Genomic DNA, 27,632 nt, shown 5'->3' with positions numbered 1-27,632 from the left:
GCAGAACTCACAGTCACCTACAGAACCCTGATAGGATCCTCACCCTGGAGGGTCTGAGCTCTAAGACAATAACTGGGGTTTCTGGCCATCACAACTCCTAACAGAGCAGGTTCTCACTGTGAGCAAGATTCCTGGGCCACTGTGCAAGTCAGACTCCATGAGCAGTGCCCAGACCATCTGCTCACCTGCCCGGAGTCCTGGGGCCCTGGAGGAATAGTGAGGCTGAGAATTCTCTCCCTCCCCCAGTCCCTTCCCACTTCCCCTGTGCTCTTAGAGCACAAAGAGGTGTCAGAAGCAACCAGGAACAGTTTAGACCTGTCTGTAGCCTCAGCTTCTGTTCCCTGTCCTTAGTAGCCTTGGGGAAAAACCTCCTATAACAGGGCAAGTCGAAGAACATATATTATAGTCTATTGAGTATCTACTGATGGGTGTTTAACTTTGCAGGGCCTTCAGGCTTTCTGATTATCAATGACCAGTGCGAGTTGTAGATGTAAGTGGTATAAGGTTGTTGTTGTTCAGTCACTCAGTCCTGTCTGACTCTTTGTGACCCCATGAACTGCAGCACACCAGGCTTTCCTGTCCTTCACTATCTCCTAGAGTTTGCTCAAACTCATGTCACTGAGTTGGTGATGCCATGCCAACCATCTCATCCTCTGTTGTCCCCTTCTCCTCTTGTCCTCAATCTTTCCCAGCATCAGGGTCTTTTCCAAGGGACTCAAGGGACTCTCAAGAAGTATAAGGTACAGTTTCAGAAGTAAATTTGGGGAAGGGGATGATTTTGCCAAGCAGAATACCTGATAAGAGGGAAAAAGTTAACAGGCTCTTAAAAGTGGCTGTGGGCCCAGGAGGCATGGGGCATTAAAGGACAGAGACAAGGAGACTGTGCCAAAGAAAACTGCCAGCTTGCCACCTTTGATCTATAGGAGTTAATGGATGAATCTCAATGTACTTACTCAAGCAATACTTATTGACACTTAATGTGAGCCAAACCTATGGGAGAGCTAAGGCTGAGGATGCAACAGCTGATCTTTTACCTGCCTGATTGCTTAGGAAAGCACCCAGGCGACATCCTCCTACATATCTTTGTAGGGTCTCTTGACCAAGCCCATCTGGAGCACCACATCAGCTTCTGCTCTAGAAAGTTGGGAAACTGGGATTTTTGGCAACTGAATAGGAAAAACTCACTCTTCCTCCTATGTGTCTCCTTTGCTCTCACACTACAATCACACAGTTAATACTTCTGATGGCAGATGTGCATGCTCTGCACTAAATCACTTCAGTCATGTCCAACTCTTTGCAATCCTATGGACTATAGCCCACCAGGCTCCTCTGTCCATGGGATTCTCCAGGCAAGAATACTGGAGTGGGTTGCCATGCCCTCCTCCAGGTGATCTTCCTGACCCAGGGATCGAACCCACAACTCTTACATCTCCTGTATTGGTAGACGGGTTCTTTATCACTGGAGCCACCTGGGAAGCCCAACTCTAGCTGGGTATCCTAAAGTTTAGCTCAATCCTGACACTCTCCACTTGGAGACAGTATCAGATCCCACAGGTTAAAAGGCTCAGTCCCACAACACTGCCCTGTCCACTTCCTCTGTGCTTTTGACTTATCAGCTACAAATTGGAGGTTCCCATAATCCCCTCTTTGGGTTAATTTTCTGGAGCAGCTCACAAAACTCAGGAAAACAGTTTACTTACTGTATATGTGCTGTGTGCTTAGTCACTCAGTCATGTCCGACTCTTTGTGACCCCATGGACTGTAGCCTGCCAGGCTCCTCTGTCCATGGGGATTCTCCAGGCAAGAATACTGGAGTGGGTTGCCATGTCCCCCCTCCAGGGGATCTTCCCAACCCAAGGATCAAACCCAGGTCTCTTGCATTACAGGTGGATTTTTTTCCCCATCTCAGCCACCAGGGAAGCCCACTTACTGTATTTGAGTTAATAAAAAGGATATGATAAAGGATGCAGAGGAACATCAAGATGGAAGAGATGCACAGGGCAAGGTTTGTGTGAAGGAGCTCTCTTTGAACATACCACTCCCCTAGCACTTCCATGAATTCATCAACCCATTAGCTCCCCAAATCCTGTACTCTGGGGATTTTATGGAGGCTTCATACTGTAGGCATGATCAATGATTAACTCAATTTCTAGCCCCTCTCGGAAGAATGAAGGAGGGGGTCGGGCTGAAAGTTCCAAGCTACTAATGATGGCTTGGTGAGCAGTCCCCACTCAGGAGCCCACCAAGTCATCTCATTAGAACAAAAGACTTTATCACCTGGGAAAGCCAAGAGATTTAGGAACTCTATGTCAGGAACCAGAATCAAAGACCAAATATGAGAACAAAAGATGCTCAAAAGTGCTCTTATCACTTAGGAAATCACAAAGGTTTTAGGGGTTCTGTGTCAGGAACCAGAGACAAATATATATTATGTTATTTCAGGGCTTCCCTGGTAGCTCAAACATTAAAGAATCTACTTGCAATGCAGGAGGCCCAGGTTTGATCCCTGAGTCAGAAAGATCCCCTGGAGAAGGAAATGGCAACCCACTCCAGTATTCTTTCCTGGAGAATTCCATGGACAGAGGAGCCTGGTGGGCTATAATCCATGGGGTCACAAAGAGTTGGACACCACTGAGTTGCTGCTGCTGCTAAGTCGCTTCAGTCATGTCCGACTCTGTGCGACCCCATAGACAGCAGCCCACCAGGCTCCCCCATCCCTGGGATTCTCCAGGCAAGAACACTGGAGTGGGTTGCCATTTCCTTCTCCAATGCATGAAAGTGAAAAGTGAAAGTGAAGTTACTCAGTCGTGTCCAACTTAGCGACCCCATGGACTGCAGCCCACCAGGCTCCTCCGTCCATGGGATTTTCCAGGCAACAGTACTGGAGTGGGCTGCCATTGCCTTCTCCGACCACTGAGTGACTAATGCTTATTTCACAGGGACCAAGTTGCCCTTTTGTTGAAGCCTCTTCAACTCTACCAGAAAGTTTCATTACTTGTAAATGAATCACAGGATCTTTTTAAGTGGGACAAAGGTCATGATTACATTCCAGGCTGATCACTGTCATGAAAGGGTCCTCCCAGCAACTGCACAGATCTGCTCATCTCACTCTCTGGACTCCTGGTAGCTTGAAGAGTGAGTATATCCTTGGAATCTCAGCTCCTCTCCTGCTTTTTAATATTGTTGGGCTTTGGGGGACTTCCCTGGCAGTCCAGTGGTTAAGACTGCACTTTCACTGCAGGGGACACCAGGTTTAATCCCTGGTCAGGGAACTAAGATCCTGCATTCCTCAAGATACAACCAAAAATAAATAAATAAATAAAAATCTAAAAAAAGCAAAAACAAAAACTCAGGTGACTGGGCATAAACCAAATTCCCGTAATTTTGGAGTTTTAAATATTTTGGGGATTTTGGTTCATATAGTTTATTTTTATTTTTATTACATTTATGTAATAGTTTATTTATATAAAATATAAATAAATATCAATTTATAAAAATTTATAAAAAATTTTGAGCTGTGGAGGGGATTGGATGGGGTGGTATGTGTGTGTTAAGTATTAGTCCCTTATTATTTATGTAATAATAATTAAATTATTATTTAATTAAACCTGGGTCTCCTGCAATGGAGGCAGATCCTTTACCATCTGAGCCATCAGGGAATGGGTGGTGGAACCCAGCAGAGAGAGGCCTGAGCCAGGGGTGGGGCATCAATGAGCTGGCTGCTCTGAAAAGCAGTTCAGATTTCTAGAACATGTAAGGACCAACCCACAATTCTTAGAAATAGTTGGAGAAAAGATGGCATAAAATGGCAACCCACTCCAGTATTCTTGCCTGGAAAATCCCATGGACAGAGGAGCCTGGTAGGCTACAGTCCATGGGGGTCGCAAAGAGTCGGACACAACTGAGCTTCACTTTCACTTTCACATGTACACACACATATATAATGGAGTATTATTACTCAGGCACAAGAAGGAAGAAAATTCTCTATTTGCCTAACAACATGGATGAACCTTGAGGGCATTATGCTAAGTGAGATAAGTCAGACAAAGACAAATTCTATGTGATATCACATATATGTAAAATCTAAAAATGCTGAACTCATAGAAGCAGAGAGTAGAATGGTCATTACTAGGGGCTGGGAGAATTGAGGAGATGTTGGTCAAAGGGTACAGAGCTGCATTTAGAAGATGAGTAAGTTCTAGAGATCTAATGCACAGCATTGTAATCACAGTCAGTAATACTACATTATATACTTCAAAGTTGCTAAGAGACTAGATCTTAAATGTTCTCACCACAAAATATGATAATTCTATGACATGAGAGAAGTGCTAGCTAACAGTAAGGTGGTATTCATACTGAATGTATGGGCTTCGCAGGTGGCACTAAATGCATCAAATCAGCACACTGTACATCTTAAACTTCCATAATGTTATATGTTAGATAATTTTTTTAAAGTTCGCAACCAAAAATGTAGACTACCATGATTTATCAAATACAAAACAAAACAGCAACAGTCATAATAATGGTATAGAATGTACTAGAAACAATTCAGTGAGTAACAGAGACAGGGTTAATTTAACATTGAGCTATCCATCACACATGTTAACAAATCTGTACTGCACATGTCAGTTAGTTTACAAGGAAAAATTGACCATTTAATTGTTTTCATGATGAGAATGTTCTTCTTTTGTATTTATTGCCTTGAATTAACTACACTACTGAATTTACTAGGAAAAAAAATCACATCTGTGGCTGTCTTATGAATCATGGATGTTATGCATAAGTGTCTCCATATGGGGAAGGAGCTGATTTATAAAAAAGAAAACGAAATAAGGACTGGGTACTTCCCTAGTGGTCCAGTTGCTAAGACTCTGCACTCCTAACATACGGGACTTGGTTATACCCTTGGCCAGGGAACTAGATCCCACATATTGCAAATAAAGATCCCACATACCATAACTAAAAGAGCCTGAATGCTGCAACTAAGACCCAGCACAGTGACTGAAATAAATAAATATTAAAAAAACAAGGACCTACTGTATAGCACAGGGAACTATACTCAATATTTTTATAATAATCTATAAGGGAAAAGAATCTGAAAAAGAATATATATAGCTGAATCCCTGTGCTAGACACCTGAAACTAACACAGCATTGTAAATCAAACATACTTCAATTAAAAAATTTTTTTTTAAGAAAAAAGGAAAAATAAATAGCTGAAAAGGTGAACTTGAAAGACTTCCTGTCTTTGAGAAGGATTGGGGGCTCAATGCCTACTGTAATGTGGGCATTGATATAAATATGCCCTCACATGCTGGGAAGCCTGAGATATGGCAGTTACTTCTGAAGATGGAAGTGACTTTTAATGGCTGCTATACCATCTGGAATGGCTCTTGTGGCCACGTCCCCATGACACACCCAAGCCCAGTTGGCAAACAGGCCATTCTCTTTGTGGGGGGAGGGTATCACTGCTCTTGCCAGCTTTCAGCAGGGTATTAACATCTCAAAGATAAAGCAAGTCTCATCACTCCCATAGGCTGTGATAGACTGACCAAGAGGGCATTGAGGGGCCCTTGCTATGACTCCCCTCTCTCCACCTCTGCCCAGCTGACCCCCCAGTCCCTGGACGCCCCCTTCGGACCCACTGACTCAGGCAGGCCAACACTAGCCCTCCACCACCCACTCTCTGCAAAATCCTTTCCATACCACATGCTATACACGCATCAACATTTACCTCAACAACCAGCAGGTCATCATTCGAAATGGACTCAAGCTTTTTATCTGGTGGTGTCTTTTCAAGTAAAGTGCTTAATTCAACCAAGATTCTGCCTCTGTAGGCAACTCCTTCCCCCTGAAAGGCAACAGTGCAGGATTATTTTTCCAGGCATGAACAACAGTCAAACGCTCTCTCTAGTGGGCTAAACTAGTTACAACTTCAAATTTCTCCTTCCCAAAATGAACCAGTCAGTAATTCTCTCAGCTGGTCTTTGTTATCTGAGAGAAGAACCAATGACTTCAGGAAAGATCCCAAAGAGAGGGATTTTAGTTGTGGCTGGGGTCAGAGGCTTTCAAGCCATGCTTAGATCTAGAAGAGGTTCTCAGGGACTGAGGTGGGAGTGGAAGGGGCTTGAAATCTCCCTCACTGTACTTCAGGTCTGCATTTGTCTGCATTAACTTGGCTCCTTTCCTCAGAATAGGGAGGCAGCCATGTTGGCAATCAGGGCAAGTCTCAGAGGAGCCAGGAAATAAAAGAGGAAGATGGTCTGGGTGTGGTGGAGTGTGAGGATGAATTGCGGATACTCCTCCCAATATACTCAGCAGTGTTAGCAGCAGAACCCTCTGAAGAGGAAGGGAAGGCTTCCACCTCCACTGCCAGCCCTCCACTCCCACCTTCACCCCCCCAGGGCTTTCTCTCTACCTAGTTCCCTTCTTGGGGTTTGGGAGCTAACTGAAAGACAGTACTTGGGCTTCTAATGTGGTGGAAAGACCACCTCCCACTTCTGGGCCTCCATGTCTTCATCTAGAAAATTAAGAGGTTGGATCACATCAGGGATAGCAATATCAAGCATGTCACTTTCAATCTTTCAGCAAACTCCTATAATATGGCATTTGACAGAATTCTGAGATAGCACATTTGCTTTTTGGAAAGAGCCAACATTGATTATTGACATCTGCCCTAAGTCTAGGAAGGGGGAATGGCCATGCTTAGTTCAGTTGCTCAGTCATTTTGGACTCTTTGCGACCCCATGAATGGCAGCACATCAGGCCTCCCTGTCCGTCACCAACTCCCAGAGTCTACTCAAACCCATGTGCATTGAGTTGGTGATGCCATCTAACCATCTCATCCTCTGTCGTCCCCTTCTCCTCCTGCCTTCAATCTTTCCCAGCAGCAGGGTCTTTTCAAATGAATCAGTTCTTCACATCAGGTGGCCAAAATATTGGAGTTTCAGCTTCAGCATCAGTCCTCCCAATGAACACCCAGGACTGATCTCCTTTAGGATGGACTGGTTGGATCTCCTTGCAGTCCAAGGGACTCTCAAGAGTCTTCTCCAACACCACAGTTCAAAAGCATCAATTCTTCTGCGCTCAGCTTTCTTTATAGTCCAACTCTCACATCCATACACATGACTACTGGATAAAACCATAGCCTTGACTAGATGGACCTTTGTTGACAAAGTAATGTCTCTGCTTTTTAATATGCTGTCTAGGTTGGTCATAACTCCTTCCAAGGAGTAAGCATCTTTTAATTTCATGGCTGCAGTCACCATCTGCAGTGATTTTGGAGCCCAAGAAAATAAAATCTGTCACTGTTTCCATTGTTTCCCTATCTATTTGCCATGAAGTGATAGGACCAGATGCCATGATCTTAGTTTTCTGAATGTTGAGCTTTAAGCCAACTTTTTCACTCTCCTCTTTCACTTTCATCAAGAGGCTCTTTAGTTCTTCTTCACTTTCTGCCATAAGGGTGGTGTCATCTGCATATCTGAGGTTATTGATATTTCTCCTGGCAATCTTGATTCCAGCTTGTGCTTCTTCCAGCCCAGCATTTCTCATGATGTACTCTGCATATAAATTAAATAAGCAGGGTGACAATATATAGCCTTGACGTACTCCTTTTCCTGTTTGGAACCAGTTTGTTGTTCCATGTCCAGTTCTAACTGTTGCTTCCTGACCTGCATACAGGTTTCTCAAGAGGCAGGTCAGGTGGTCTGGTATTCCCATCTCTTTCAGAATTTTCCAGTTTGTTGTGATCCACACAGTCAAAGGCTTTGGCGTAGTCAATAAAGCAGAAGTAGATGTTTTTCTGGAACTCTCTTGCTTTTTCGATGATCCAGAGGATGTTGGCAATTTGATCTCTGGTTCCTCTGCCTTTTCTAAAACCAGCTTGAACATCTGGAAGTTCACGGTTCATGTATTGCTGAAGCCTGACTTGGAGAATTTTGAGCATTACTTTACTAGCATGTGAGATGAGTGCAATTGTGCAGTAGTTTGAGCATTCTTTGGCATTGCCTTTCTTTAGGATTGGAATGAAAACTGACCTTTTCCAGTCCTGTGGCCACTGCTGAGTTTTCCAAATTTGCTGACATATTGAGTGCAGCACTTTCACAGCATCATCTTTTAGGATTTGAAATAGCTCAACTGGAATTCCATCACCTCCACTGGCCTTGTTCTTAGCGATGCTTCCTAAGGCCATGATATGCATTTGCAATTGCCATGTGAGATGACCTCCGGATCTTTTCCTACCCTGCATTCTAAGACTTGAGGAACATGAGACTTTCATCCTTCAACACTTAATCAGGGACTTCCCTGGTGGTCCAACAGTTAAGACACCTTGTTTCTACTGCAGGGGACATGGGTTCAAACCCTAGTCAGGGAACTAAGATCCCACATGCCATGAGGCCAAAAAATAGAAAACAAAACCAAAACCAAGAAACAACCACAAAAAACACTTTATCTGTCATCTGGTGGGCTTCTGAGGGTAGGGAGGTCTCCTAAATATGAGACTTAATCATAACCATTAGAAAAAGGAATCTGGAGTCAGTGCTCATTAATAACACACCTTAATTGAAGAACTAACCTTTCCAGCATTTAGCTCATCATAGGGATCTGGGAATCCCGTGTACTCTCTGGGGCTTCCATAAAGGTTCAGATAACAAGGTCCAAACGTTGGAACAAAGCCCACCTCTGTTTCTCCTGTATTTGCTGAGAGATAACATCATCATTAGTATTTTAGGCTTTTAACACCATTCTGTTGAAATAAATATTAGTTATTAGTTAGCTGGGTGAGACAGTTTTCCTCCATTTTGTGTTAGTTGTATTAGTGGAAATTGTAAATGCTTGTGAGACTCGCTATATTTCTCTTATCTTATCGCTATAAAACACTAAATAAAAAACATTGGGGGGGGGGTAGTTCAGGTAAACATAAAGATGATACTGTTCAAATGGAAGAAGTTGATCTTCACATTTTTTGCAAGTTTATAACTGGCAATTGTAGTGAGCATGTCACTGACAACTGGGGTAGAATATATTGTTTCAGGAAGTCATTTAAATGACATTTATCAGATTAATTTTATTTGTTCCTCCAAAATATCATTAGTCTCAAGTAGTTAGTATAAATCTGGCAGATGATTTTAAAAATACAAGACATTTAAAATTTTTATATATAATAGTGAGCTGTCTGCCTACAGTTATGGCCGTATGATATTCATAAACAATGTGAAATCTCCATTCAGGACATTCCACCTCTGATGAGGATCCAATATGCTTCTTATTTCTGCTACCTGGTCTCAGCAAGACTACTCCTCAGTGAAGGGCACTACAGCCAATGTAAGAAGTAGTGGAGTCAAAGAGAGACTGCAGGTGAAGACAGGGAAATGCAAGAGCTGCTGTCAGCCATCTGAATGGTTCCCATATGGAGGAGGGATGGACTTGCTTCCAATAAGCAGGGGAAGGACCACTACTGGGAGCTACAAGGAGGCCAACTTTGATTCGCTCAAGGTAAGGATGATCTTTCTATGAATTAGTAGTGTCACACAACGGGACAGATTGTATTGGGAGCAGAGGAAATGTTAAGGCCAAGAGTCGTATTTTATCTTTCAGGATATAGTAAAAACTCTTCCTGTGGATGAGAGGTTGATCGGATCAACTCTATGGCCCTTTCCAATGCTATGCTTAAAACTAAGGCAGAAGGATAAATGTCAAGTAGTAGGTGAGCAGAGTACCTACTCATAAACAGTTGAGCAAACTGTATACACTTGTAGTTTGCAATCTTTTTCACCTTTTGAGGTTCTTTTGCATTTTGGACTTCTATAAAGTTATCATTTTATATTTCAGTTTTTGAACTTTAAATAGCTGCTATGTCTGTGACTACACTATAAATTCCTTTGGTGGGTGGGTAAGAATCAAGTGTGTTTTATTCTGAATCCTTAAACTCCTAGTCCTAGTTCTGTCTTGGAGTACTACCACATAAATATTTTTTGATTGGTTGAAGTGTGATCAAATCTGCCATGTTTGTTACACACCTAAAGACAACTTAATAGTCATATAAAGTCCGACTATAAGATAATGAAGTTGGATTTTTAAAAACAAATAAGAATGAGGCATTATGCCAGTAATTTAAAGGCAGATTATAATACCTTAATTTTGCAGTTTGCAACTTTCTTACATGCAATCCCTTTTTCCCTTCTCACTACAACCTTGGGTGGTCAGAATGGCAGGGAGTATCATGGTTTTTTTTTTTTTTTTTTGAAAGAAGGCAAATTTCTCTAAATCACAAAGTCTTCATCTATTAGGGAAACAGCATGTTCCATAAGAGGGTTATAAGGTCAAATGTGAGCACATTGAGCAAACTTGCAAAGAATGGCAAATGCTGGGCAAACCAAGGACATGCTATGATCCCACAGAGTTGGAAGATGAACCTTCAAGGTACAAAGTGAAAAAAAAAAAGTTATACAATTATTTACAGTGAAGCCAGGATGGTATATATCTAGGTGAAAACATGAGGCATGTAGCAAAGCCCAGTTAGCCCATTTGTTTAAACTCAGCTTTGCAGGACAACCATATAACAGTAATACAAAAATTGTTACTCTAACACAACTATATTTAAGACAATAAAATGTAAGTTTAAAAAAAAAGTGCTAAAGCAATCAGTTGATAAGTTCTTAATAAGATAACAATAAACAGAAAGATCTGGAAGATAGCAAAATTACAAAGCATAAACCTGTATACGATGCAGCCCCAGATCCCGAGGATGAGAAATCTATGTAGTAAAAATACCATTGGTTAAACAATAAGAGAAACACAGGCATTTTTATAAAAGAGACATTGAAAAAGTTAATCAAATCCAACAATAGGTAAGCAGTTTAGCAACACCAGGAAAATCCCAAATCCAGACTCAAAGCACATGACCGTTTTGTCATTTATACAAATATCACCACCAGTTAAATACAAAATGGCTGAAGACTCTGTGACACCTGGTAGCACGGCCACACAGGAAGTAGCCCAACCTCATCAGCCCCAAAGCAGTGAAGCATCCGAGAGCCAGCTTCCCACCATCGAAGGAGGCCTGGGGAAGTTACCAACATTCCATAATTTTAATAAAACTTCTATGTGTCTCGTCTCTGACTTATCTAGGACTAAGACTAGACAACCCAAGTTAATTTAGTATAAGGCTGTGTAAACAAAAGCCTATAGTTGCCAATACATTATCCTGTTTCTTCGCAGGGAATGGCTAGTGCTCACTGTTACTCTGAAACCCTATCATAGACTGTCTTGCAGGGCCTGCAGTGAAAGAAGGCCTCAGAGACAGGCTGGCACTGCTTGTTAACAGTTCATTTGTAGTTCTTCTGGATATTACCACCATACCACTAAGAAAAATGTTTATTCCATTATTTCTTGGATAATTATTTTTAGGTGATATTTAACGACTTCCTGCCAATGATAAATGAGTTCAAGTGATTTTTACACTTCCTCCCATAGAGTTTACAGCATGATTTTAATTCTTCTATTGGTTGCCTTTGACCAATACATTCCATCTAATCTTTAACCAGTTGTTATCTACCCAATGATTTAATCTAACATTTAAAAAAAATTAATTGGAGGATTATTGCTTTACAATATCATGTTAGTTCTACCATACATCAACATGAATCAGCCATAGGTATACACATGTCCCCTCCCTCCCATCTCCACTCCCATCCCACCCCTTTAGGTTGTCACAGAGTACCAGGTTTGAGCTCCCTACATCTACAGAAAATTTCCACTGTCTATTTTACATATAGTAATGCATATGTTTCAATGTCATTCTTTCAATTCATCCCTCCCTTTCTCCCACTGTGTCCACAAGTCTGTTCTCAATGTCTGCATCTCCACTGCTGCTCTGTACATAGGTTCATCCATACCATCTTTCTAGATTCCATACATATGCGTTAATATGTGATATTTTTTCTCTTTCTGACTTTACTCTGTTTAATAGGCTCTAGATTCATCCACCTCATCAGAACTGACTTGAATGTGTTCCTTTATATGGTTGAGTAATATTCCATCGTGTATTTGCACTAGAGTTTCTTTATCCACTCATCTGTCTAATCTAACCTTTATATCTGGATCCTTCACTTGATAAGAAGTTAATAGCATGCCCACCGTCTCCAAACTTCCACTTCTTCTTTTCACTTCTAAGCTCTATCTTCTGTACTTTTACATTGTAAGAGGTGATATTTACCTTCTCTTTAGAGCTTTGACCACAAGTCAAAGCTTGTATTTTAGAAACATTTTAGAAACAATTTTAGAAACAATTAATAGTGCTCACATTATAACAACCACATAAGTATTCTCTGCAGAGAAAAGATGAATTGTAATTACATTTCTTTTGTACAAGTTCAGCAGCACAGTTCCCTATGCTACTTAGCAGACAATGCTTAGATGAACTCTCTTTTCTCACCTTCTACCAGTTGCTTAAAATAATGCTATACCTGACTTTATATTTGGACTATTATCTTCTTGGTTCAACTCTTTATTTCTCTCAGAACTTATAATGCCTTTTTCTTCTTCTTGAGAAAGAAAATCTATATCTTTTTCACCAAGTCTCTATTATATTTCAGATTCTTATTCATATTACCTATTGCTTGGCTTACAGTATCTTTTTAAAAAACCTATAATGCAGGAAACCTGGGTTCGATCCCTGGGTCAGGATGATCCTCTGGAGGAGAAGGGCATGGCAACCCACTCCAATATTCTTGCCTAGAGAATCCCCATGGACAGAGGAGCCTGGTGGGCTACAGTCCACGGGGTCGCAAAGAGTTGGACATGACTGAGTGACTAAGAACGTAAAATCCTCTCTTAAACACGATGAGGATGAGAGAAATCTTAAGTTTTCCAAAACAGAATTTTGCCTCAAATGTTCTCATTTTATTCAATGTGTTTAATCTAGTGATAATTATAGGAATTTTTGTTATTTTTATTTTAGTTACGAACAATAAGCTGCTGATGATAGTAATGAGCCAACACTAAATTTTTCTGATCTTAATTTATTCCTTCATTCCCTATTACAGTTTCACACATATGCACAGAACCAGAATACCAGGTATAGGCAATTAGTTCTCAATACATAAAACAACAAAAAGAAAAGTATATTGGTTATCAATGCTTGTTAGCATAAAATGTATGAAAACAAAATACACAATATCTAGAGTGGAGATTACATGGTTCAAATGCCATCTGACCTCACTCCAGCCAAGGAAGTCTGTAGAGAAGGGAATATTATTATATATATGGATGGACTGGTGTCAATGCCACTTGGAAAAAAAAAAAGGTGCTCTCTATATTGACACTCAAAAATCTGTAAAATATGTACTGGGAAAGTTTTTGGATTGAAGTAAGAAAGTTAAAAATTTTAAACTCAAATAATTAATGTCTTGTCTTAGTCACTCAGTCATGTCTGACTCTTTGTGGCCCCATGGGATGCAGCCTGCCAGGCTCCTCTGTCCATGGGGACTCTCCAGGCAAGAATACTGGAATGGGTTGCCATTTCCTTCTCCACAAATAATTGATAGTTACCCCAATTATTAATTACTAATCTGTTATATTGCTGGTCACCATCAAAACATCACTGAAATGGTTCACTAGACTCATCACATTTGGCTTTTAAGAAAACAGGTCTATTGCCAGGTGGCTACCCAGTTCATTTCCTCTCCAACAGTTCTCTGCCCTGTCTCATTCCTGCTCCCTGTGTGACTCACCTTCCACTTCCCCACCAGAGGCAGCAATTTTAGAGAGGTGCAGATACGTTGTTCCAACGATATCATTTTTGGTAAGACGGTCCCTGTGTTAAAAGAACAGGTTAAGACTTCCACCTATGAAGACAGATCTTTATTTCACCAATAGATCTGGAAAAGACCCTAGATCTCAGCAATCACCCTGTCTAGTGGGCCTCAGGCTTCACTGCACTTTAAAATCATTTGGAAACCACCACTGCTCCCCTGGACCCACCCTGCACCACCTCTAATTTCCTGTTGAAGCTTCTGACTCAATGAAAGCAGAGGTGAAGAACAAGAGTTTGCATTTATAACAAGTGTATATCCCAACTGATTCTTACACAGATGGTCCTCCAACAACCCTCTGAGAAATGCTGATCTAACCGGACAACTAATTTCAGCTGGAAACAGATTTTTACAGAGGCCGGGGAATTTGCCTATGGTCACACTCAATACTGTTGTCATGAAGTGAATGGGTCAGTTATAGGCACATAACATGATGACGGTGATAAAAATCTCACTACATAGAATAAGTGTTTGTATCTTATTTTATCCTATTCATACTGATTACTATGATGGTTTAAAAATTACAATGGGCTTTTCTAAGGGTCCCTCATAGAGGAAAAAATTCCCTTTCAATTCAATTCAAATATTTCTTGATTATCAACTGTGTGACTTCATTTGCTTGTCTATAACCTAAATCTTATCTATGTGGTTGGGTAAGTTTGCTCACAACTTTGTGTATTTATCTGATCTTAGAGAGTTCGTCAGCCTAACCCATGAAGTAGTCTCTGGCTGGGCACACAGTGTGACAAAAAGGTTTATATTAATAACATCTTCTGTTTAATTCCTTCTCTTTATTCCATCTAGTGTCACACTCACTCTGAAGTTTAGAACTCCACAGGAGGGAGGAAAGTTTCACTCAGTATTTTGAGGAAAGATTATACTATAGTATATTATTATATATTATAGCAATACTATGTTATATATATTATATAGTTTAATAAAATTAGGTTACAGAAAGTGACTAATTAACAACAGTATACGTGAGGAAAAAATTATTATTTGGGGGGTATTAAGCCACATGTGTGGAGCTTGCATCTTCTCAGGTCATCCAGAAGGGTTTCCCTCAGTTGTGCAAACACCCTACAGAGTATATAACCAAAGATCTGGATCCAAGGATTCCCCAGTTAAACAGGGTCTCTCTGCATGTCTGAATCTACCATTGCTTTGGAAAGGGCCAACTAGAACAGGGGAGAACCCACATCTGCTCTGACCATGGGCGACTCTAGGAAAACTCAGGCAGCGATCCTCCCACTGTGGCATCAGCAGACCAGAGTGGTTATCTGAGCTACATAGGGCCCAAACTCACACTCCCGAGAGATCTGGAGGCCCCTGGAGCACCTTTGGGGTGTCAACTGAGGGTCCAAGTGACTTAAAACGAGCTCACGCTCATTGGAAGGGGCATTTTGTCCTCAGGCCCCTTCATGGACCTCAATGAACTATGATGTGGTTACTGAACAAAATAAAGCCTTCTCCCCTCCTCCCAAAATGTCCTGTTACCATAGCGCCAAGAGGGAACTAACATGGAAGTCAAATACACTTAGCCAAAGGAAAAATCAGGGCCAGACAGGTTGGGAATCCAGCCGAGTCTCTGAGTGACTGTGGGCAAGTCACCTGACCTCTCTGAACCTCAGTCTTCATCTGCAAAATGAACTAATAATAGTCTCGGTCCCATCAGGTTCCTCTAAAGACTAAATGGAATAGTGTAGGGAAAGCAAGAGGCATAGCACCTGGCACTAGTAGTGTTCAGAACCCAGCAGCTAACATCATAATAAACACTGATGATGGTGGTGCTGGTCATGATGATGCCAGCACCAGTGATGATGCTATTCATCTTTTCTATTCTCGGGGAGCTAAGGGCTGCCAGCTGAATGCCCCATCCAACTAGAATACACCCAAGAATAGCCTCATTATGGCCCATCATTGCTAGGATGTTGGTCTAGTGTGAAGTCTATCAGAAACTTTCAACAAATTTTCTTTGCATTCAATCACATAGGAAGCTCTGTCCAATTTCCTTTCTAACAATGACAGAGAACAGCTCTCAGAATGTTTTGGTCGATTCTTCCCTGGAAATAGTTTACTGCATTTCTGGAGTCTATTTTGGACAGCCTAATAGTATTTAAAGCCTTAATTTCTTGTCTTGGGGTATATTCAGATCATTTTTCTTTCCTTTTGTTCATGAGCAGTTGAACCAAGGTATCCAAAGCTTTTCTGCAATAGTTACTGTTATTATTTTTAAAGAAAACACCTGATTCCAGGAGCAGTGTACCACTTCTGTCTGGAAGAAAAGCAAATGTCCTGAAAAGTAAGGGTTAGACCATCTAAAGTAAAGTTTCTCCAAATCCAAATATTTACTTCTCCAATTTGCAATTAGACACAAGTCTTTTTTAACTCACCAGTCATATATAGTCAGTTTTATTTTTTCACACACTGAAGGAAACTGTTAAAAGAGAAAAAAAAGTAGTTATTTCTCAACTTATTCATTAACTACTAGGGTATTCTTACTTTTTTCTAAAAGAAAAGAAAGCCAAACCTTGATCTGAAGATTAACGACTTGATTCCACTCAGGGTTTGCATTTTTCTCAATTATATTTGTGCAAACCTGTAAAATCATCAAAACAGAATAGGTATTCAAATTTCTAATTTTGGAAAGTTTATAATATATGCATAGTGGATTATGATTCTAGCATACTTATGTTATAGACTTGATCACTCAGTTGTGTCCAACTGTTTGCGACCCCATGGAATATAGAGTCCATGGAATTCTCCAGGCCAGGATGCTGAAGTGGGTAGCTGTTCCCTTCTCCAGGGGATATTCCCAACCCAGGAATCGAACCCAGGTCTCCGCACATTGCAGGCAGATTCTTTACCAGCTGAGCCACCAGGGAAGCCCATAGACTTGGTAACCTCATTCAAGTTTTCTTAATAACAATTTGGTAAAATATGATATGGGTCTAGTATATTGATCTTTGCTTCTTCTATGCACTAAGAGCTAGTTTCAAATTGCCAAATTTTAATATTGGATTAGTGTAATGATGAAAGAGTTGCTATTTAGTGAGCACTTGTTGTTTACTTGTTAAGTGGTACCCTGCTCTTTTGCGATCCCATGGATTGTAGCCCACCAGGCTCCTCTGTCCATGGGATTTCCCAGCCAAGAAAACCGAAGTAGTTTGCTGTTTCCTTCTCCAGGGGATCTTCCCAACCCAGGGATCGAACCCAGGTCTCCTGCATTGGCAGGTGGGCACTTGTTACATACTGTCTGATATGCATTTCTTCACTAAAATGTCTAAACTATCTTTTGGTCCTGCCCACCAGCCCTTCTCCCTGCTCCCCAAACTAGCTGCTGTCTTTCCATTGTTGTTCGAAAGGGTATTCAGGTTTGAACCAGGGTCAGTCACAACCCCTCTCTTTCCTTCACGTGCCTCATCCAATCCATCAGAAAATGCTGACACCCCAATTTTCATCTCATCTTGCCCAGATGCCTGTGGTTGGTTCCCCTCTGTATCCCCACTTCCTCTCCTGCCTCCTCACTTTCATGTCACTCCCCATGTAGCACCTTCAGTCAGTTCCCAGGCGTACTTAGAATACTAAGTCCTGATTCATCCTCTGCCTGATAAAGCCCTGCCTGCCCACCTCACCTCATCTCTCTGAGCTCATCTCTTGGTTTCATCCCTTGCTTGCTCCCCCCCAGCCATGTTGGCATTCATCCACTGTGAACATATCTCCTCCCTGGGGTCTTTACATCTGCTCTTCCTTCTGCCTAAAAGCCTCCCCCCGTCAATATCTCTGCATTTTCCAGGCCTCTCTTCAAATGTCACTTCCTCCAAAATATCCCACTTGATAAACTAACTGGATACCCCTCCAAACACCCTGCACCCATCACTTCTTGTTCCCTTCTTTATTTTCTGCTTAGTACTCAGTACTAACTGAACTTATGCAACTTTTTATTTGCTTGCTTATTGTTGTCCCTTCTATCACACAGTAAGCTCCATGAGAGCAAAGACTGTCCCGCTCACTTCTTTATCTCCAACGTGAGGGACAGTATCTGATACTTAGCAGGCTCCCGCTGTTTACTTCCTGAGTTAATCAACTCTTTCAACAATCCTATGAGATTATCCTTATCCTCATATGTAATTCAGGAAATTGAGACCCAGAGGTTAAAGAATTTGACTTCACTTGCTATGGAGTAAGGTGAAGTCTGAATTTAAATATGGCCTCATTTAGCTCCATAACTGAGACTTTTTCTGCCATCTCCCACTGACTCTCCTGGGACATAACCCTGTGTGTGTGTTGCCAAACCTTACTTTCACATACACATGGTTCCAATATGTAGTAGATGCTACTTCCTCATGCCTAGAACTGACTGTGGTACACCATTATTCTACTATGGAATCCCACTCTATAATCTTTGACCATCTTTGTAGGTAAAAGTGATAGTTACAGGTGTTCTTATGCCAAGAGTCCCTCACCTCTTATTAGAGGACTGAGATGGGTTCCCCTGCCAGACTTTCCAGTTTCTTCAGCTCATTAGAACATGGAGGGTAAGAAACATGATAGAAATGGGCACCTGGGTACTGGAGGCTCTCTTCTACACAGTGGTCCCCAATCTTTTTGGCATCAGGGACCAGTTTTGTAAAAGACAGTTTTTCCATGGATGGGGGGTGGAGGTCGCTTCAGGATGATTCAAGTGCATTACATTTAGTGTGCACTTTATTTCTATTGTTATTACATCAGCTCCACTTCAGATCACCAGGCGTTAGATTTCAGAGGGTGGGGACTCCTGCCACATTGACCAGGGATCATTGTTGCTGGCTAGGGACTTTGCCTGAGAGTAAGATAATGCTGGGACCTGGGAAATCATCTCTACTATTCTTACAAAAGACCAAATCTTTCTAATTTGAGTCCTGCATACTTTCCACTCCAAAAAAACCTCTAAGATGCCTGACATGTTCAGAGTCTGATAACCTGTGTTCCTGCACAGTGCCCGGCTCATCAGGAGGCTACTTTAAAAAAAAAACAAGTAAGAAACCATTCCAAGGAAAGCACAGTGGTTTAAATGCATGTTTCTAGAGGCATCTACATTGAGATCACATACAAACCTTTTTTCCGGCAAAGGAAACTTCTACAAAAGGGTCCACTAGGTTCTTCTTATCAGCTATGCCTCCAAATATTTCCTTTACTGTCTGTGAGAAGGCATCATCCACTGGAAAGGAACACGTCACAGAAGAAATCAAATCTGATTCTCTTAAGAGAACAGAAATCACTCAGCAAAATTAAAAATTGTCTCCTGTATGGAAAAACCATTGCAACGAGAATCATTCCAAAAAGTGGCAAGTACCAGTGGCATTGGATTGCAGAAATCCTTTGTCTTAGTTGACAGAAAGAGAAAACACATTCTCCCCACAAAATTTAAAAATTAACAGGAGCATCTTAGAAAAAAAAATCAATAAATTACTATGTTGAGAATCAATCACTTATTGAGGAAAACAATAGAATAAAAAAGTCCATCTAAACAGGGTTATTAAAAAACTGAGGCCTAGTTGTGATTTGGAAAATGTTCTTTAGGTCAACATATAGGCCTCATCTTTTTTTTTAGTAACTCCAGGAAATTTGGCATAATCATAACATGTTTAATCACCTACAAACAACAGAACTCTGTTTTAACAAACTTAGAAGTGAACAGATCTTTCACTGTTGGTGGGAATGTAAACTGATACAGCCACTATGGAGAAGAGTAAGGAAGTTGCTTATAAAACTAAAAACAGAACTACCATAAGAGCCAGCAATCCTACTACTGGACATATACCCTGAAGAAAACCATAATTCAAAAAGATACATGTACCCCAATGTTCACTGCAGCACTATTTACAACAGCCAGGACATGGAAGTAACCTAGATGTCCATTGACAGATGAATGGATAAAGATGTGGTACATATATACAATGGAATATTACTCAGCCATAAAAAGGAATGAAATTGGGTCATTTGTAGTGATGTGGATGAACCTAGAGTCTGTCATACAGTGAAGTAAGTCAGAAAAGAAAAACAAATATCATATATTAACACATATATATGGAATCTAGAAAAATGGTACTGATGAACCTATTTGCAGGGCAGGAATAGAGATGCAGACGTAGAGAATGGACTTGTGGACACAGCAGAGGAAGGGGAGAGTGGGTCAAACAGAGAATAGCATTGATGTACATACACTACCATGTGTAAAATAGCTAGTGGGAAGCTGCTTTATAGCACAGGGAGCTCAGCTCAGTGCTCTGTGATGACCTAGGGGGCTGGGGTGGGGGTGGGAGGGAGGCACAAGAGGGAGCGGTATATGTATACAGACAACTGGTTCACTTTGTTATACGGCAGAAACTAACACAACATTGTACAGCAATTATGCTCCAATTTAAAAAGTGAACAGAATTCAGTTGAACAGGCCCAAGTAGATATTATAACCTGAGGTTTAATTTATTTACTTCATTTAAGATATTTCTGAGGGAAAGATGGTCTGGGGAGGCATTAGAAAGGAGGGGTTCCTGGAAAAGTAGCAAATCCTGAAGAGCTCCATGGCCTGTACAGTGGTGCTGCCTCCTGGGGACGGGGAGAGGGTCCTATGTCCCAGGGCCCAGCAGGAAGCAGGCACACCAGCCAAGGCAGAGAGGATGCCAGGTCCTCAGCAAGGATGGGCGAGCAACTAGATTAGCCTCTGTGAATGGAATCGCTCTAAGTAATTCTCTTAAATGCACCCAATCTCTTAATACAATAGTGACAGACTTCTAGTTATTGGCACTTACAACTTTGGCTCAGCCATTTTTAATACTCTGATAGCAAATACATTTATCTGTTTATAGAACTTCAGTTTCATTTGGGATGAAAGGAGTTGGCAATGCTGACTGCTGACCTCTGTTTGGTATCCTTTAGAATGAAGGGAAACTGTGGAACCCAGAAGAGAGAAAGAACAGAGATGAATGGGTCAAAGGCTCCATAAGGGCCATGGATCAGGGACCAGTAGGCTGCCCCATGAATCTGCTTAGGTGGCTTTCAATAGGGGCAAAATGAATGAAAATAACTCTATGAAGGTTTTAAGATGAGAGACGTATGGCAGGGAGCACCGACACTATCTGGAGTATGACTATTTTTATCACAGGTAATCATGCAGGTAACTGACAATCCTGGGGCTGGATTAAATCAGTACATACTCTGGGGGATGTCCTCCGCTCTGTAGATCTTCAGCAGGAAGGTCACCCACCGCAGGGCAATGCCAGCAGGGAGTAACAAGTTACTTTCCACGTCATCACTGTCATTATCACGATCTTGTTTCTCAGGCTATTGGGGACACAGGGTGGCAAATTATACACATAGGAAAGCAGCACTTCAAGAGGCCAAATTTGTGCTTATTAAAATAAAACCAATCATAACTGTTTTCATTAGGATTTCCTGTGTTTTGAGCTTAAGAGTTTAGCACCAATTCAACTTCAAAACTGCCCTACAAAATCAATGCTCATGTTTCTTTGACCAATACACTACAAGAAAATAATGTGTCCTTTGTAATCTTCTGAGCACTAAATAGAGAGATAGTTACTGAAGCTTTTTCACTTTTTTTCTGGCTACTGGCTTGCTGCCCAATTTTCTAGAACAACAACTGTCCTCTTAGGTAGCAATGCCTGATTCTGCAATGGAGCCAGGTTCTGTAGATGCAGTGATGTGGGGAACTCTTAAAAACACACATATCTTTACTGAATGAAAGACCTGCTCACAGACACCAGGAAGGAGCTAAGTGAGCTGGAATAATAATTCTATTGTGAAGAAAATAACAAATTCCAGAAAGTTGGAGGAATTGGAGGATTGGGGTTGTTGACTGGAAGCTCTGCTCCATTTCACAATGACTGGTGCCCACTTGTTTAACTCTTGGTCCTCTTAGTGAAAAAACGTAAAGGGCAGAGAATTGGGGGCTTACAGGAGGCTCATCTCCGGTTCCCAGGACGAACATGCTGACTTTCATGTAGCCTTTAGCACCTGAGCTGGTATCTTCAGGGTCATTGAGGAGAAGCCATTTCCTCATGACAGCATGACCTAAAATAAAGAAGGCGTAAAAGGACAGGAATACTCTAAAGAGAAGCTGACAGGTCCATGATTCCATCTACAGTAAGATAACCAAGTATTTCCTCCAATGTGTCTTCAGGATGGGCCATACTCCTCAGATGAGGCTCCATTTTAATGCTCTCTCCTTCACACTGACTCTCCACCCACATCCTGCCCTGGGGTGACTGAACAAGACTCTCTAAGCTCTAATCACTGACTCTATAATTTGATTTTGATAAGGTTAAAGTAGCCTCACAGAACAGAGAAATTATCTATTTGTTTCTATTAGGATGATTGCCATTAGATTATAAAAAAAGACATCCATACTGAACAGCTATCATAATTCCCACTGGGTATAGCCTTTCCTTTTCTCAATCAAAAACATCGCTTTTTATTCTTTGATCACTCAAATTTTCTTGATTCTCAGAGTCTTCAAGTTCATGGGAAAACATTACTTACCTGGTTCATCATAAACAAATCCAACATCGATCTAGGAAAAAATAATTTAAAATAGTTCAAACAAATTTTACAATCAGTTCAGTCACTTCTAGAATCTATCATTATTATTACACTTAAAAAAATAAGGCTTTTGACTAGACAACTTGCTTTAAGACCCACCATTTCCATCTTACTCTCTCTGTATATCTGATGCCTCCTCTGAGGTGTGACACACAGAAGGCTCTCAATCCATCATTTTGAATGAATGAGCTAGTCTCACAGCTGGAAGAAACACAGTGACCAATGTGGCCTGGTTTGCTTGGGACTTTTCCAGTAGCATAGAAAGTCTCACATCCTGAGGAAACCCTCAGACCCAAGCAAACCTGGACTATGGTCACCATATGGGACTACTTATTGAGTATTCCTCCACCTTTTCCTCCAATTAATTTTAATACAATCTTAATAGACACTTTGATTGGGTACTCCAATGTGCCAAGAGCTAGGTGCTTTATATATTGTATCTCACCTCATTTTCACAATAATTCCATCTTACAGATGAAGAAACTAAGCACCAGAGAGGTTTACAAGTGGCTAGTTAATGGCAGACAGAGTATGAACTGACCCAAATCATCTTCTAAGACTTGCTTCAAGAAGCAGCCCATTCCACATGGAATCGCTAAGAGGGCACAACAAGTCTTTATCAATAAGCCCAATGTGAATTGCTTGGAAAAGCACCTTGATTCTCTTCCCTGGATTGGCTTGCCTTTCATATACCAGATTTATAATAACTGGCTTTACTAAGTCAGATTCTTGATAGAGCTCTGGGCCATTGGCAAGTGGAGTGGGGTAATGGGCTTCTTGCCATGGGCAAGTACTCTTCCCTCTGTAGCAGTGGGCTTCCAGCCACAGCGGGAACTCTGTGAAGGGCCCTGGTATGGCCGCTCCCAGGCATCTTGCTCTAGGACTAAGTGCAGGACTAAGTGCTAAGTGCTGTACTTTGGAAGTTGACTAGACTCCGGCCAGAGGACACTCAACTGGCTTCTTGCCCCCAAAGCATTTGTGTCTGGCTTTCAGCAATGATCATAGCATCAATGTCTTACATATAACCTTCTGATGTCACCAAGATGGGTACCTTGAGTCCTGGCCAGGAACCAGATTCCTCATCATGAAAGTGCCCATCTTTGACCTAAGTTGAATGAAACAGACAGTGGACACCCACCTTAAACTCCCCCATCAGAGAATCTGCCCGCAGAGAATGGGAATTATAAACCTGGAAGAAAGGAGAGTGGTGAGGAGATTACCGGCTTCATCTGGCAGCTAGTGAGCACTACCCTCCTACTCCGTGGCCCCCTTACCCGAATGCTGATGATCTCATCCATCAGTTCAGAAGGAGTCAGGTGGACATTGTAGAAAAATAACTGTTGAAACAAAAAGGGAAATGTTTGAATGTCAACAGGGATGGATTATGGTTTAGTGAGATCTGACATTAAAATTTGAGGGGCCTTCCTAAAAAATATACAAGAAACCACGTCAAATTAGGTGTGATTGTGTGAACCTACTGCAGGATCTCAGAAAAGGCTCTGAAGCTTAAGCATCATGAGCTTCAAGGTAAACTCTGTATATCAGAAAAAGGGTTAAATAACAGGTGTGCATAGCGTTAATTTAACTAAATAGAATTGTTCATTTGACACCAGATATCTAGTAGCTAGGGCTTCCCAAGTGGTGCTAGTGGTGAAGAACCTGCCTGCCAATGCAGGAGACATAAGAGATGTGGGTTTGATCTCTGGGTTGGGAAGATCCCCTGGCAGGAGGGCACGGCAACCCACTCCAGTATTCTTGCCTGGAGAATCCCATGGACAGAGGAGCCTGGAGGGCTACAGGACATAGGATCACACAGAATTGGAAATGACTGAAGCGATTCAGCCTCTGGTACCTAACTAAAGATCAAGGTTATTTCATGTGCTTAGGGCTTGGATGATCTGGAAAGTTGAGGTTAATTTTCTTCCATTTTTAGTGCTATTATCTGTAACCAGTGACTAATTTTGCTCTTTCTAACAAAATACTTGTAAAGCCAACTCTACGCATTAGAAACTGTTAGTACCTCAGTAGAGTCAGTATGGACCACATTTTAACTCATTGTAACTGCTAAGTTTAAGAAGGTTGACTCTTAGAAGATGAAAATTGGGTATGTAGAGGTTTTACCATAAAGTCAAAGTTTTATGTGCCAATAGACTTTAATCCTAAGAGAGAAAGATGGAGCATTTATTTAAACTGAGACTTTTTTCTCCTACATTTTCCTTAGAAATATTTAAAATTTACAGAGAAAAAATGAAAGAATCATTGCTATAATTTTGGGATGTTGGCTTTTGGCTTTATTACTCTCTTTTTTAAACTGAACTATCTGGAAGAAGGTTCTAGATAATACAATACTTCACTCCTTAAAAGTACATTAGCGTATGGCTGAGTCCCTTTGCTATTCACTTGAAACTATCACAACATTGTTAATTGGCTATAACCCAATACAAAATAAAAAGTTCAAAAAGTTTTTTAAATAAATAAATAAAAACAATCACCAGTGGTGGGGGAGGGGATTATTTCCAAAAAGTAAAACAATAAAAGATTATTTTCAAAAAGTAAACAAATTTGGACTCATCTCTGAAGAGCAAGAACATTTTTTTTATATAATGGACCAAGGAGATTAAACCAGTCAATCCTAAAGGAAATCAACCCTGAATATTCATTGGAAGGATAATGCTGAAACTGAAGCTCCAATACTTTGGCTGCCTGATGCAAAGAGCTGACTCACTGGAAATGACCCTGATCCTGGGAAAGATCGGAGAAGGCAATGACACCCCACTCCAGTACTCTTGCCTGGAAAATCCCATGGATGGAGGAGCCTGGTAGGCTGCAGTCCATGGGGTCGCTAAGAGTCAGACACAACTGAGCGACTTCACTTTCACTTTTCCTTTCATGCATTGGAGAAGGAAATGGCAACCCACTCCAGTGTTCTTGCCTGGAGAATCCCAGGGACGGGGGAGCCTGGTGGGCTGCTGTCTATGGGGTCGCACAGAGTCGGACACGACTGAAGCGACTTGGCAGCAGCAGGAGTTGGGAAAGATTGAAGGCAAAAGGAGAAGGGGATGACAGAGGATGAGATGGTTAGATAGCATCACTGACTCAGTAGACATGAATCTGAGCAAACTCCAGAAGACAGTGAAGGACAGGCGTGCTGCAGTCCATGGGGTTGCAAAGAGACAGACACAACTTAGTGACTGAACAGCATCAACACTATTATCACACCCCAAAAATTTAACATGTAACACAGTCAATTTTCAAATTCCTACACTTGTTCTGATAAAAGTTTTTTTTTTTTTTTAATCTAGGATTCACTCGAGGATCTTACATTTTATGTGGCTCTTGTATCTCCTAACTTTCCTTTTATCTAGAATGGTACTCCTGGCTTATTTTTGTTATTTATTTCCATCAAGACCAGTTGCTTTGCAGAATATCTTACAATCTGGATTTTTGTTAGCGTTTCCTCATTGTTAGATTCAAGTTGACCACTGGACAAGAAATGACACAAGTGATACTGATTACTTCCATTATATCACAACAGGACACACATGTCCATTTGTCCCTTGGTGATACCAAGTTGAATCACTCGATTAAAAATGTGTGTGTGGAGTTTTTTCATAAAATCTTTTTATTGATTTATGAATTGGTCTGTTTAGAAGCTCAGTTATTTGATTCTTCCCTTTAGCTAAGAAATCTAATTTCGAAAGTATTCATTAAAATGATAAGTTCTGAGGTGGACTTCCTATAGATGTAGTTGAGTAAATGTTTGTCCCGCATTATAAACGTAGGGTAAGGGAGTTAGAGAAGGCAAGGTTCAGAAAAAGAACGAGACCGGCACTTTACAGGAACAGATCACCTTTAATGAGGCGAGAAGGGGCAGCAGTCAGATTAGTGAGCTGCTGCACTAACCCAAGAAAAGAGTAAGTATATATAGGCATATATGTGGAAATCTACTGTCTTAAGGGGGCCTGTTCTTCTCCAAGGTTGTTTGGAGTAGTTATCTCTTAAACGGCTGGGGCAAGGAATTCTGGAGATCGCCAGAGGCTGGACCGGCTGGGAGCTGGGCGTAATCAACCTTAATGTCCATTTTTTTTTCTTTGAGTGAGAGAGTTCTTTGTTTTGTTAGAGTGGTGGGGAGGAGGGGAGTTTTAACTCCAGGCTATTTTGAGCCTGTAACTTTCCTTCAGTAAACCCTTGGATTGGTCCTATGCTCTAGGCATCAAGTGCCTCATATCTTGTCCTTCCTGCAATCCTGTCATGTCCCCCAACATGACTCTCACTCAGCCTTCCCTGAAGTCCACTTCCAGGGCCCCATCTCTGAATGCACCCACCTCTCATGTTAGCTTTGACACTACCTAGCCTCCTGCTGGTGTCTGTGAGTCATCTAAGGAGAAGCCAGAAGTGAGAAGAAAATGGAGCCTCTGAAAAGCTGGGGGCCAAGTTGAACGTAGAAAAATAACCAGGAGCACCACACAGAAAAAACCCGTTCCTTTTGTGAACGGAGAAAAAAAGAACGCACGCCAGGGCTGGGATTACAAGCTATTGGGAAACTAAGAGGCACTGTGAGAGGAAGCTGTGGTAGGAAATGCCTGGCCTCAGAGATCAGAGCATGAGGCCCCAGGAATCTCAGAAACCTGGTTCCTCGGCGGAGGAAGGCTGGCATGTGAAAAATCCCTCAAATTTACCATTTCTCTTCACAGTCCTAAATGTGGAGTCTTGTGGCATTGAAGACAACTGTCAAGGTATTCAGCATTCAGTGTTGCAGAAGAGGGCATCAGAACAGGCTATGATCTCATTATGGAGGAAAAACCCTTTCTGCTCATAATTGCTTCTTCTAACCTATATTGTTTTTATAGCCAAATAGGTTTCGACACATTTGAAAAGTTGGATTACTTAAGTCACATGGAGTCACCCCTCAGAGAAGTTTGCTAATTAAAAAGAGTAAAAACAGGTCCTAAGTCTTCTGTGTAGTCCATGGTAAGAGGTGCAAGGACCCATTTGGAAGGGCTCCCTCTAAAACCACCAGGAAGACACCAGGCTTCTCTGAGAACTGATAATGAAGCAGGCCATGTGACTCCAAGACCCAGGGGTTCTTAGCACTGAATGCTTAAGGCTGGAACTTTGTCCTCTGTGTACAGTTAAGTCTGACATGTGTTCCTCTCCCACTTGGGGCTGTAGAGAAGTGGGTGGAAGCTGAGAAGGTACACATAAATAAAACAGATAC

General features: G+C 41.4%; 1 protein-coding gene across 3 annotated transcripts in view; it reads right to left on the bottom strand.

Moving 5' to 3' along the window:
* Positions 1-27,632, bottom strand: part of MYOF (myoferlin) — a 172,296-nt gene that overhangs the window by 76,152 nt on the left and 68,512 nt on the right. For 2 of the 3 annotated variants that reach the window (XM_020908444.2, XM_070464107.1), the window contains exons 8-19: positions 23,689-23,751; positions 23,553-23,603; positions 22,355-22,385; positions 21,771-21,886; positions 21,013-21,139; positions 18,913-19,016; positions 16,347-16,415; positions 16,210-16,253; positions 13,736-13,818; positions 10,720-10,758; positions 8,578-8,702; positions 5,734-5,850 (exon numbers count right to left, since the gene is read on the bottom strand). In XM_020908444.2, coding sequence (XP_020764103.2) covers positions 5,734-5,850; positions 8,578-8,702; positions 10,720-10,758; positions 13,736-13,818; positions 16,210-16,253; positions 16,347-16,415; positions 18,913-19,016; positions 21,013-21,139; positions 21,771-21,886; positions 22,355-22,385; positions 23,553-23,603; positions 23,689-23,751 — 969 coding nt within the window. The remainder of the gene's footprint in view (positions 1-5,733; positions 5,851-8,577; positions 8,703-10,719; positions 10,759-13,735; positions 13,819-16,209; positions 16,254-16,346; positions 16,416-18,912; positions 19,017-21,012; positions 21,140-21,770; positions 21,887-22,354; positions 22,386-23,552; positions 23,604-23,688; positions 23,752-27,632) is intronic. The other variant, XM_020908449.2, reaches the window with a different exon arrangement.

The sequence above is a fragment of the Odocoileus virginianus genome, unplaced genomic scaffold (assembly GCF_023699985.2).
Source record: "Odocoileus virginianus isolate 20LAN1187 ecotype Illinois unplaced genomic scaffold, Ovbor_1.2 Unplaced_Contig_15, whole genome shotgun sequence".
NCBI classification, from domain to species: Eukaryota; Metazoa; Chordata; class Mammalia; order Artiodactyla; family Cervidae; genus Odocoileus; species Odocoileus virginianus.
This window is presented reverse-complemented; position numbering and strand designations above follow the sequence as displayed.